Consider the following 13,797-nt stretch of genomic DNA (forward strand, 5'->3'; position numbering starts at 1 on the left):
CATCACCTGGGCTTCAGGTCCTCTTAATGTCGCCACTGCTGCGTGAACTTCCAGAGAAACCACCAAAATTGCAACAAGACCTGATAATTGTTCTGAATTTCAAAATCAGAGGGATGTGTGTGGCCGGGGAGAAAGCTTTGGTATATGCGTACATTCATGTGAGCTGCTCCAGATCAGATCAGATCGTCAGATAGCTTATATTTTAATCGAGTCCTACTGCTTTTCTGACCGCAACACTGGGGTGTGCCCCTCCATTTTAAAAGAGTTATCTGGCAAACCTTGTTAGTTCAGCAAGTGGGCTGTATCTCTTTCGTCTGATGAGTAGGCAGGCCTGTGGTCAAGTAAGGTCTCTGCCTTATAATCTGCAATAACCATGCTTTTTATATTGCCAGTGGGCTTGAAAATTGCTGCCATGCTAAATAAGCAAACAGGCCACCATATGATTAGCAATTTCCTTATGGCAGGAAGCTCAGCTAAGTGGGTTCTGGCCACAAACCTATTCTAAATAAAACTACTCTTCCCAGTAAAACGGAAAATAGAAAGCTGGTTCTGTTCCAGATACTCTTGAGTGCACATGCACCTGTTTAGCTCGAGGGCAATCAGGAAAGCTACACCTTCAAGTAATCTGAACTGGCTTTGAGGGGCTAGTTTGACATTCTTCCTCCCTTAACACACAATGACTCCAAGTGTGGGGTGGATACAGCGAGTCTTTTACCATAGAATAGCTACCATAGTGTGCATGCAACAGCTCTCCATTGCCTTGCCAAAATGACTGGAAGAATCCGACCACTTCCTCACATTCCGAACCATGGGGGCCACACTCATCATGAATAATAATAGTTTAGAGGTCCCAGGCCCTAAGGAAGTCAGATTATCCACCACCAGGGCCAGGGCCTTCTCAGTGATGACTCCGACCTGGTGGAATGCTCTGTCCCATGAGACCAGGACCCTGCAGGATTTAACTTCCTTCCGCAGGGCCATAGCTGTCAACTTACAGATTTGAAAATAAGGGACAAGCAGCCTCAAAAATAAGGGATCAGCAGCCAAAGTAAGGGACTTTCTGGGCACAGGTATGTTCAACTTCTGAGCCCCTCTGAGTCAAAGGCAGAAAGCCCAGCCAGCAGCCAAACGAAGCCTCAAGCGGTGGTTCCCACAGCGCAACAACCTGGCAAAGGGGATGCAGCAAGGAAAACCACCGTCACTTCTCTGCTGGGAAGCGCTGAGCAAAGGCAAGTCCCCAGGCAACGCGGCCGATTTGATCGGCACAAGGCATGCAAGCTCCACCCCCCCAGTCGTTCTTAGACTCCTTATTGGGTGAGCAACGCAGCCAAGCAACACAGTTGGAGCCTTCCTCCTCCCTGGCCGGCAGGGAGGGAGGGAGAGGAGATGCTGCCTTTGAAACCCGGGAAATTTAAGGGACATCATCAATAAGGGACAGCAGCAGGACACGGCGCTGGGATAAGGGAGTTTCCCACCAAATAAGGGACGGTTGACAGCTATGCGCAGGGCCTGTAAGACAGAGCTATTCCGCCTGGCTTTCAACTTGAACTGAGCCTGATCTTTTATTCCCCTTCCTTCCCTTTTTATGAAGATTACCCACTCTGGGATCCCAGAGCTAATTCTCCCCTGGTCTCCACGCTGGCCCAAATAGGACTAACGTAGCCAGCTAGCCCTGATGATCTTCTAATGTTTATGGGATGGATTTCCCCCCTAAATTGATTTTTGAATTCTGAATTTATTGTTATTCACGTTTCATACTGTATTTTATGCTGTTTTTTGTTGCATCAATTAAGTGGTTTAAATTTGTTGTTAGCCGCCCTGAGCCTGGTTTTCTGAACCGGGAAGGGTAGGGTATAAATACAATTTTATTATTTATTATTATTATTATTATTACGTGGCAGGGCATGTCAGCAACCAGCTAAACCTGCTCACTGGGTTTAATGCCCGCCAGCTGTTGCTGAGCTGTGGCTCCACAATCTCTGACCGTTGGCCATGTTAGCTGGGGCCAATGAGAATTGGGTCCCACCATGTCCGGAGGCCCGCAGGTTCTGAGGGGTAAAATGACCCTCACCGCATTCTGAGAAAACTTTTGCTGCTTTCCTGGACAAAGGAATTTCTCTGGGATTCTTGTTTGCTGATATTGGCCTTCTTTCCTGCTACTTAGTTGCAAGCATTTTGCTTTGCCTTCTCTTGCAAACATTCGGTAAGATTACAGAATTGCTTCGATAGCTTAACGCCTGTAAGATTTGTGTGATCAAGTCTCTCCTCTTTCTTTGCTACTTAGTTGGGAATCCACTCATTTCTATTTTGTGCAAAATGTTACACTTAAGTTTTTCTTTTTTAAAAAAATCATTTTTATTGATTTTTCCAATAAAAAACATCCAATTAATATATCCAATCATAACACTTCAATTAAAATAAAAAAAACTAAAATAAAAAGATCAAATTATAGTCCAAATTGTATTTATTAATTTTTCGGAGTTCCCCATGGTCTGGAAGTTTTTCTACTGCAGAAGGCAGGTCTTTCTGCTGCCTGCGGTTGCCTTAAGGGCTGAGCTCATAATTTTTGTTTTCAACAATTGTTGTGGCATTTCCCCAGTAGCAGTATCTCCTACAGCCAATGTTCAGGAATGTTTTAACAAACCAGAAATAAGGGAAGGTATAAGCAGCACCCGGCATGTCACACAGCAGCCAGTTTACAAATATGCCTGGCAGTATTTTGGGCTGTTTTATACTCTCCCCAAGGCTCTCTTGTTCTGCTGACATAACTGTAGGCTTGGTGTCCTGTGTCTTGTATTTTTAAAAACTGCTGTTGAGTACCGGTATTTTATTTCAGGGTTAGGCCTTTTGCCATTATCTTTTTAAACAACCAAATCAGGGTACTTATTATATCTGCCTAGAAAAGTTTTGGATAAAAGTGTAGCGGCCAGTTCTATTACAAGGAAAATAGCTAAGCTGGATATCATCATTTTATGACTATTTCTTTTCATTACCCCTTAGTTGACAGATATTTATTTATTTGCTTCAGTATTTTAGGTTGTATCTTCAGTGGCACTGCTAAATACAGTGGTACCTTGGGTTAAGTACTTAATTTGTTCCGGAGGTCCGTTCTTAACCTGAAACTGTTCTTAACCTGAAGCACCACTTTAGCTAATGGGGCCTCCTGCTGCTGCCGCGCCACTGGAACCCGATTTCTGTTCTTATCCTGAAGCAAAGTTCTTAACCTGAAGCACTATTTCTGGGTTAGCGGAGTCTGTAACCTGAAGCGTATGTAACCTGAAGCGTATGTAACCTGAAGCGTATGTAACCCGAGGTACCACTGTAATACAAAAACAGCCATCACTTTTGAGTACCATTTCTGCCCTGCCCACAGTGGTGGTGCTCCTCTTTGCTTTGTGTTGAATTTTCACAGAGCCGTGAAAATATGTTCAGGCTGCTAAATGCACCTTAACATAGTGCAAAGCCAAACTTTTATTTTTAATCAGGTGTTAAATAAGCCCAGTTATTTCCAGAAGATCAATGCTACGTCTTCAAGAAACTTCTTAGAAGATAAGTTTTATTTCATTCAAGTTCCCTTGCAATTCAAGTTTCCAGCTCTCAAGAGGTTAGTGTGCTATTAAAACACATGAAAAGCAAAGGGCGAGTAAAAAGCAGCCCCAAATCATTGCTTTTCCAATTCCATAAAACAACAAAAGTCAGGAATAAAATAGCATAAGGAAACTTTATTTTGAAAATATGGCAAGAGTCTAAGGCACTTCAAACATTAAAATGCACATGACTGAAGTGAACATGACAGAGAAATAGCTTTCCATATATACGTGCCCAGAACTACCTTTGATTTCATTAGAGATGAACATATCTTCCAATATATCTCAGGGATCATGTATATAACAGTTAATAAAATCTAGTTAACAATTGTGTAATGTATTATTTTAATTACAATGGAATAAAAAGTGTCAAAAATACTGACTTAATATTTGATATAAAAGCTATACAAATCGGCAGCAACAGTTTATTTAGCAAGTTTCAGACCCATCTTCCACTGTTAAGCCATCAACCCACCAGCTGAGATTCCAAAGAGCTGACAGCATAATCAATTGCCACTTTTTTTAAAATAAGCATGAACACACTCAAAACCGTTTTGGAATGACATTTATAATAAAAGAGTTCTTGCCAACAACATTAGCAAATATAAATATCTGTAAAGAACATACCTTAAAAAAAGCTAACAAGATTTGTCCAGAGGTGCATTAAGGGGGAGTACAGTCATAACTGAACAGATAGCTTAAAAACTGTACGCAAAGTAACAGAAGATATATTCTGCAACAAAAACATCATACCATTTCCTAGAGGCTGAAAATGTGGGCTCTAGGAAGACTCAAAGGGCTACAGATGCCACACAAAGGCTGCATGAAAATACCGTATTTTTCTGGATATAACACACCCCCGTGTATAAGAAGCCTCCTATTTTTGGGGACTCCTAATTAAGAAAATGGTTGTTGACCTTTTTTTTTGGAGAGGATTTCCCATAGTTGTTAAGGTTTTTTTTTGGGGGGGGGGTAGCCCAAAGTTGTTGAGCAACCTATCACACGTCGCCCTGATGCACTATCCATGTATAAGACACCCCCAAATTTTTAACATACTTTTTGAATAAAAAAAAGAGCTTGTCTTTTACACAGAAAAGTATGGTAGCTACGGCAATTATCTCGCTAACAGCGTCCTTTGTGTCCAGCAACTTGCCCTGTTATCAGACACTTCCCTAAACCTCACTGTAAACCTGTAAGATCCTGCACTGGCATGGGGAAGTCTGCCCAGTCCATGTGGTGAGCAGGCGCACACACATGACCATGGTCACGCTATGTACACGGATCCTAGGTGATTTTGTTAGGAAAGGTGCTATCCCGACTTTTCTTCCTGTTGATCCTTCTTTGTCTTTAGCTCTAGGCGTTTGCTTTCAGTTTGCTGGTGAGCTCAGGCACAAGACGATTACATTCAATATCTGTCACTGTAAAACAGTAAACGCTAGCAGCTTGGGAGAGGTGACATGAGAGTTTACAGATACATGTGCATTAGCAATCAAATGTGCCTCTATGTGTAGGACCAGGAGATGGCTTTCTTCCAAGCCTCGGGGTGCCCTAGAAAAGAAAAAGGAGACGACTGTTAAAGACGGGAAATAATTAAGGTGGCCATAGAAAGCCACTGACCCTAGTTTAAAGCTTACCGAATACTTTTATTGGCGCAAAGATAGGTGCAGCTCCATCAACTTCAGTACAGTTCTGAAGTGTGGGATGTGATACCTAAGTAGCAGTCAAGTACAACATTCCTTGTTTTCCTAGAGTGGACGTGTAGGGGAATATTTGGTCCAGCCAGTAGAAAACTTCCTGTTTCCTCCTGGCTGGGACACACTTCCTTTGCATGTGACTAGAGGTGGGTGTGACCTTACCTGTCCAGGTAACAAAAAGGACAAGGCACACAGCACTCTCTCTCTCTCTCCTTGACTTCCTCCGTCTTTGGAGCAGCTTTTTAGCTAGAGATTATCTCCATATGTGATTGATCCACATGCATATACTTTGTAACTAAGTCTGCCTTCAGGGATCCAACTGTGAACTGAATGTGAGTAAACTTCTTTTATATACTTTATACAAGATTGTGGCGTGTTTATTCTTTTAAGAGGGATATAAGGGAACTTACCAGGAACCTAATAGTGAGAGGCTTACACAAGCCTGCAACCAGCTATCCACTGTGCGTTTAAAAGGGAAATGTAAAACTCTGCTAAGTAAAGGAACTTGCTAGTGCAAGTTAGGAAGGATATTAATAAACAATATATCCTCTCCTGTCTCCCTGAACATTCCCACATGAAGCAGTGAAAGAACATGGCTTTCATGAGACAGTGGCCACAGGACATCATTTTTCGATTGAAGCCATCATAGCAGATAGAAAGAAAAACAGCAAGAAACAGGAACAATGGTGGATTTTTATAGCAAAAATGGGAGTATGAGTACCCTGGATCGGGAAAGTGACACAACCTCCACCCTGGAGACCAGACTATCCAACACTGGAGGTGGGTGTGGGCATGTTAAGTATAATTGGTTTAATTCACTCAGAAATGGGAAAATGTCTGAGTATTAATGAAGGTTTAAAAAGGAAAATGGCTAAATGTGTATTGGCAACATTGGCTTTCTAAGTGGTTCCTGGGCTTCTTAATGGGTTGATAATTAGCTAACTGTTGTTTTCTGCTTGCTCTAAACTGAATGTAACATTTGATCAGGTGACAAAGGTATTGAGTTGCAAACTCGCCATCTTGTAAGAGTGGCGGCCATTTTCTTTCTCTCAAACTCTGTGGAGCGAGGATGTAAATGAAGCTCTGCATATAAAAAGCCTAAGGCAGGCTGCAGGGAGAGACAGACCTCTGCTTCTAGGTCTGTTTGGATTATTTCACATTTTCTAAGATGCTGAGCCTGTGCTGGACAAAACAAGACACTGTATGGATATTTTGGATGTATCATTTGAAGTTTTTGTTATGCTTTGAAGAAAGTTCTGCAAGTAAAAGTTGGAATAATATCTAATGGGCCTGGACAATGGTTTCTTCCAAAAGGAGTCAGTTCTTATGCTTCCAGTTGCTTCAAACTGCACAATATATTAGTACCTGCAATGGGGCACACCTTTCTCATCAGTGTATCTTTTAATAAAGATCTTGTTCCAGCAACCATGGCAGAAAAATTCCAACCATCACAAGAAGAAAAAAATACTGAAATGAAGAATAGCAGCTACAGTGACACCAAGCAGAAGGCTAAAGTGGGAGAGACATACCAAGATCACTACTGGTTAAGTTTCTAAACTTTGAGAGTCGGCACTGACTTGGACGAAGACTCAAAAATCCTTTTGCCAACCCTGACCACATAAACCAAAGAATTATGTGTGGAATGTAACCATGTAACTCACCGGGGACTGTGTTTTGGAAAAGTTCACGTGAGCATAGAGAAGAACAGCTATATCCTTGTGCCCTGCCTCCAGGGCTATCGAAAGTGCCGTACTGCCATCCTTAAAAGAAAGAGAGAGAGAGAGAGGGAAATAATGTGCATATGTCCATCTAGAACTTTCTTAAAAGTGCAACAGCCTTTGAATGTTGAAAGAGAGCAAAATGCAAGTCCTGTCATTCAGCCAGCCAAAACCATATAGAGTAAGTTTCAAAAACATTTATTATAATTGGCAAGATTTGTGTTTCTGTTTTGTGAGGCAATGCAATGGTCAGGGGGGTCTTCTCAACGAGGGAGCAGGATTATTATAAGAACACTGGGACCACAAGAACACCAAGTAATTTGGTGACCATTTTAGGAAGCTGAACATTATATTGCCCAGAGGAAGAGAAATGGGGTGATAAAATGTTCATCAAATCTTAGAATTGGCTGTGATAGTTCCAGTTAAATTAACCACATTCTTAAATTTCAGACACTCCCAGAGGGCAGGTTTCTCTTTACGACTTCCCTACATGTGTAATCTTGACACAAAAACAAAAAACCCCACCGTTGTCAGAATCACAGGGTGCTATATTGCCTTATAAAGACTTCAAGATATAATGACACAGCCAGAGGTGCCAGCTTGCAAAGGCGATGGAGGGGGGTAGACTTCAGGGCGTTGGGGGTGGAGCTGAACATGGTGGCAATGCGGCTTCAATGGCCGGTGGCTCCTCCTCCTCCAGCCGCCACCAGTTGGGGGCTGATTTGACCCTCCTCCCCCTCTGCAGCAGGCCTCTGATGGCAACTCACATTATCCTCCAGCGTGCCATTGCATCCTGGCTGAGCCAGCAGAAGTTTGACTATTTCCACGTGTCCATGTTCGCTAGCGCACATCAAAGCCGTGGAGCCCTCGTCATCCTGGATGTTGACATCTGCGCCACAAGCCAGCAGAGCTTTCACCATATCTATTCGCCCATGGCTCACAGCAAGCATGAGAGCAGTTTGGCCAGCCTGAATGCAGGAGAACAAAAATGATACACGTTTCCTGGAGCACAGATTAGCATAGTGGAGTCATACCCAGATCAAACTTGGTCCAACTCCTCGAAAGATTCCATCAACAGTGTCTCTGAAACATTTTACACATCACTTGGGAAGAAAGGCGAACTAATGCCAGTGTACTGGAAGAAGCAAAGATCACCAGTGTCAAAGGAATGATTCTTCAACATCAACTTTGTTGGACTGGTCATGTTGTGAGGATGCCTGATGATCGTCTTCCAAAGCAACTATTCTATTCCGAACTTAAAAACGGAAAGCGTAATGCTGGTGGTCAACAAAGGAGGTTTAAAGACTCTCTCAAGGCAAATTTTTAAAAAATGTAGTATGAACACCAACAATTGGGAAACACTGGCCTGCGAGTGCTCCAACTGGAGAACAGCCTTTACCAAAGGTGTCATGGGCTTTGAAGACGCTCAAACTCGGGATGAAAGGGAGAAACACACTAAGTGGAAGGCATGCATGGCAAATCCACACCGTGATCAACCCCTGCCTGGAAACCTACCGTATTTTTTGCCCTATAGGACACACTTTTCCCCTCCAAAAATGAAGGGGAAATGTGTGTGCGTCCTATGGGGCGAATGCAGGCTTTCGCTGAAGCCTGGAGAGCGAGGGGGGTCGGTGCGCACCTACCCCTCTCGCTCTCCAGGCTTCAGGAAGCTCTCCCACCGCTTGCAGAGAGCTGCCTGCACCCAGAACCCTGGGGGGCGCTGAGCTCAGCGCCCCCCAGGCTTCGGGCTTTGTGCAGCTCTCGGCAAGCAGTGGGAGAGCTGTGCGAAGTCGTGCAGCTTTCCCACGGCTTGCGGATAGCAGCCTGTTCTGGGAACTGGGGTTGGGGGAAGCTCGGGCTTCCCCCACCCCAGCCCCGCGCTTGGGGGGGGGGAAATAATTTTTTCCCCTTATTTCCCCCCCAAAAAAACTAGGTGCGTCCTATGGACCGGTGCGCCCTATGGGGCGAAAAATACGGTATGTCCCCACTGTGGAAGGACATGTGGATCCAGAATTGGCCTCCACAGTCACTTACGGACTCACTTTTAAAACTGTGTTTATGGAAGACAATCTCACTCAGCTACAAGGGATTGCCAAAGAAGAAGAAACTCTGTCCGTTATTATACAGTCTTACAAAACAGAATACTGACGTCTATGCATCTATATACCCAGCTAATCCTCCTACAGGTGCCTTCTCACCAGGAGGTCTGTTCTGTACAGTGTTAGCACCAGGCCTTTAGTGGGGCAGCATGTCCTCTCCAGAACTCTCTCTTATTACAATATAACCATCTCTAATAACATCATCATCATCATCATCATCATTTGTACCCCACCCACCTGACTGTGTTGCCCCAGTCACTCTGGGCAGCGTTTCAGCACCTGTTGAAGATGTTCCTTTTTCAACAAGGGAAGATTTTTTTATCCCAGTTGTTATCTGTATTAGATGTGTAATTGTTTTAACTGTTTTTATATGTGCAAACTGATTGAAAGCTGGCTTCGCCCCACTGCAGATGATATTACACCTCTCTTCATTCTAAGTTACTGTAATAGATTCAGGTCTAGGGGAAAATGTTGACTGTGTATGTGTATATTATTTATTTATTTAGGACCTGTGTCCTATGAGGCAACTCAAAGTGACTTCACAATACGATCAAAACGTATTTAAAACTATTGCACACATATTAAAACAGTTAATACAATTGCAGATACAAATACATCCACGTAGGCTCAACTTCAATAGTAGAAACACAAAAATGCGAAGCACAACACACAAGCATGAAGTAATTTACTTATGTTTGCAGGTGGGGGGGGTAGTAATTTGCATTTAATGCTTACACCTTTTACCAAAATCCTATTAAAAATGCAAATGCATAGATCAAAAGAGGGTCTGGTTGGGTTCTGGCATTTTGCATTACTCACAGAATTTACTAGTAATGGGTTATAACGGGCAGCAACCAACATTGCATAATGGGACTCCCACAGTGGGATTTCCCTTTGCACCCACCAAAATCTGCTCTGTGGCTACAAGAGGGAGGAGAGGAAAGTCCCACTGTGGGAGCATAAATCTGTTGCCCAGGGAGGCAGGCAGGCAGACTCTAGTGCCTGGCCAGCAAAATATGCCAGGAAATTGCAGTTTGCATGGGGTAGCAAAGCAAAAATAAGAAGCGGTAGCTTGTTTTAAGTGATCTAGTGAAGTGACGTGGAAAGAAACACTAAGAGGCGGATTGAGCCTGAACGTCTATCGTTGCGCAATGAAGGCTGAATTCAGCGGCACCAACCTGGCTTGCTTTAGCGTTCACATCTCCACAGGCAAAGAGCTCTTCCACGATTCTCATTTCTTTCTCCGCGTCTACAGCTGCAAGAGCAGCCAGCATAATGGGGGTATAGCCAGCCTTGTTCTGGTGATTTACATTGCAGACATCTGCAGAGGGGAGGAAGAGACCGTCTCTTGAGAAAGTTGGATGCAATTGTGCAAAAGAACTGAATCGTCTGTTACTAGAGCAGCCCTTCTGGAAGTTCAGCAATTGCTTACATAATGAAGATGATTCAGAAGGACTTCCAAAGGAGGCAAGCGTGGTTCTTGAGCCAAGTAAAGCAAACAACTCTCGTTATTGTATGCATTATAGGAGAGAGAGGGCACAAAGCCACATTTCATGTGACTGCTAAGGCAGTTAGCTTGAAGGCAATTGTTCAAAAATTCTATGAACAGAACTGCAGGTGGACATTACCAGCTTCTGCCAGAGTTTCAGGTATGCAGGGATAAAGCTTCGGATTTACGACAGGAAACATCACACAAAACAGTGAAATAGTGGCCGAAATATATAAAAGTGTCTGCACTGTTCCCCCTGCAACTTTACACCACAGTATAGTCATTAAGGAACACTTTTTACATTTCCAAAGCTTTCAGACATGACTTGCCGGTTAAATGGCTTTCTTCACTGAACAGCATTTGTGTGGGTTCAAATGCATTCAGGTCCCCTGAGGAACTGCCAAAAGCGAGGAAGCAAATTCCTAGCGTCAAGGAAGCTACTGCTTTTGCCTAGCACACCAGTTTATTATCTTTGCCCAAGAGTCTCTAAAAGGAGCTCTGAAGGCCTTCAAACTTGCTACCTAGGAAGTCTTGGATGTGCTGATTCGATTTTTTTTTTAAAATGTGGACAGACGGATTGCACATATTTCTATAAGATGACTAGTCACACAAACTTCAAATTTATTGGCTGCTGTTTCCAAGATAAATATTCACATGCGACATTGGGACAAGAATAGACACTGAAGCAAAAAGCATGCATTCCCTGAAATCATAGCAGCAGATTAAGCCAATATTTGTAGAGAACTGTAAACTACAGTTTTAAGCCAGTTTCCACTGCAGAGAATATTCTTTAAAAGGTGCAGTTTTCAATAAACATTTAAATGGAAACATTCAAATGCAAACAGTTAAAAATAAAAAAATCTAATTAACCTTGAGGTTACAAAATAATCATACACTATATACACTATATTAAAGCAATCCAAATTTTAATTCAATAGGCCTCTTGCCTCTGAAACTTCCAGGACTCCACAGGTTCAAATATATGGGAAATTATCCCTCAAAGATTCAAATATGGGAAATTATCCCTCAAAGAGTGTTGTAGAAACTTTTGATTTCAGAACTTCCCAACTAAGACACCAGGTGTTCATCAGCATCCAGTTCTGGCAAGTTGTCTTATAAGGCAACCTGGTCTGAGCTGTTCATACCATTACAAGCTCATTTAATTGTATGCAGAATGATGAAAGGCAGTTTTCAATTGCAGCCCTTATTGAAGCAACATTCATCCACTAATGAGAGCTCTAGTAACCTAGGTCTGAACTGGAAAGAAGGGACAGGTGGCTTCAGGAGGTAGTTATCTGCAGCTGCTTGCTGGGAATTAAGATGCTAGAGATCAGTCGGTGCTTAAGGAGTGGTGGCACAAATTATAGAAATATTAAATGCTGATGTTGTGATGCACCCGTCACGTGCCAGGACTTTTATCTGACATTCTTCTGGAGAGGGACCCAGTGCTCTGCACGGAGATCACACAAACATTTCAGAACAGCCAACTTACTTGCATCTAAAAGCAGCTTCACAATTTCAAAGTTCGAGTGGGAGACGCTGTAATGGAGAGCTGTGTTGCCATTGCCATCCGCCATGTTGATGATATATCTGAGGACTGCAGGAGAAACCTCCAGAAAAGCAGCGATGTAGTCTCCAACCATTGCAGGAACAGCCGACTTTTGGCTGGATACACGGAACCACTCGTGCTGGATGGTGTTTAAACAAAATCTCTGCCAAAGACACACAAAAAAGTTTTTCAGAAGGATGCCTGTATTTGCAAGCGGTTTCTGTCCAGTACTGAAATTACAGGAAAAGTAGGCTTCTCCTTTAAATCAAAAGTTGGCAAAAATTCCTAGGCCACCACATTATTATTATTATTATTATTATTGTTGTTGTTGTTGACTCTTTTTCTGGCTTCTGTAGTACTTTAGCCACACAAAACACTTAGAAAAAAAGCACAAAGTGTCAGCCTCTGCTTTAACAGGGCTTGACTTTTACCTGCCTCCTGCAACAATTTTGAAATAAGTATGTTCATGGACATTTGGAGGATAAAGAGTGTGTTTTGGTGGTTGACAAAAAAGCATGGAAAACCGAGAATGCATGCAAGGAGCCTCCTCTTCTCTTGTCAAGAAAAGAAAACCATCCTTGGTGAGATTCACCCCCCCCCCCCGGATCATTAACATTTATGTAACATTTGAGAACAGCCCCATTTGCCCAGGCATTTGCCCATAATTTGAAATTCTTAAATTGTGAGGATACTTGGGTTTGCTTTTCTTTTTTAACACTGCATTGCTTTTATTGGTGCTAAAAGCGGGACCAGGGCAATAGACAACCACAGGCCATATGTCTCTAGGGAGTGCTCAACTACTTCAGCAAAATCTGGTGACCATGGACAAAAGCCATACTTTTAACATAGGATGGAGTAGAAGCTCTAGTGTGCAATACGAACTAATACTGTGTGACACAGAAGAAAGGTAGCCAGCAGGGCAGATGTGCGACTGGAATGTCCTTTAACCCAGAAAATCTGGCTCTTGAGTCAGGATTGACATAAATTGAGCTTTATTGGCTACGAGCCCTCCAGAAATACTAATTATCTCTAAGGTGGCATTTGCATACATGTTCATCTGTGTGTATACACTCAACATAGTTTTTCACTAAAATGATGCCATAAACCAGGGGTCGGCAAACGAAGGCCCACGGGCCAGGTCAGGCCCAATTGCCTTCAGGATCCGGCCCGCAGACTGTCCGTGGATCGGCGTGGGGATTCTGTTGGTTCGGGCTGCGCCATTCCATCCCCCTCCCCACACACTGCGGCAGCACCTCCTACCTCCCTCCCAGTATATCTGAAGGAGCGTCTCTATCCCCATTGTTCTGCCTGGACACTGAGGTCCAGCTCCGAGGGCCTTCTGGCGGTTCCCTCCCTGCGAGAAGTGAGGTTACAGGGAACCAGGCAGAGGGCCTTCTCGGTGGTGGTGCCCGCCCTGTGGAACGCCCTCCCACCAGATGTCAAAGAGAACAACTACCAGACTTTTAGAAGACATCTGAAGGAAGCCCTGTTTAGGGAAGCTTTTAATGTTTGATGCATTACGGTATTTTAATATTTTGTTGGAAGCCGCCCAGAGTGGCTGGGGAAACCCAGCCAGATGGGCGGGGTATAACTAATAAATTATTATTATTATATTATTACTCCTGGCTTCTCCCCGCCCTGACGAGAGGAGGAAGGGGGCT

At 43.4% G+C, this 13,797-nt stretch overlaps 1 protein-coding gene across 1 annotated transcript in view; it reads right to left on the reverse strand.

Moving 5' to 3' along the window:
* Positions 1-3,702: 3,702 nt before the first annotated feature.
* Positions 3,703-13,797, reverse strand: part of KANK1 (KN motif and ankyrin repeat domains 1) — a 118,545-nt gene continuing 108,450 nt past the window's right edge. Inside the window, exons 8-12 of the mRNA XM_080987711.1 lie at positions 12,080-12,299; positions 10,277-10,419; positions 7,767-7,967; positions 6,943-7,041; positions 3,703-5,135 (exon numbers count right to left, since the gene is read on the reverse strand). Coding sequence (XP_080843837.1) covers positions 5,070-5,135; positions 6,943-7,041; positions 7,767-7,967; positions 10,277-10,419; positions 12,080-12,299 — 729 coding nt within the window. The 3' untranslated portion in view covers positions 3,703-5,069. The remainder of the gene's footprint in view (positions 5,136-6,942; positions 7,042-7,766; positions 7,968-10,276; positions 10,420-12,079; positions 12,300-13,797) is intronic.

This window comes from Podarcis pityusensis (assembly GCF_964106645.2).
Source record: "Podarcis pityusensis genome assembly, chromosome: 17".
Lineage (NCBI taxonomy): Eukaryota > Metazoa > Chordata > Lepidosauria > Squamata > Lacertidae > Podarcis > Podarcis pityusensis.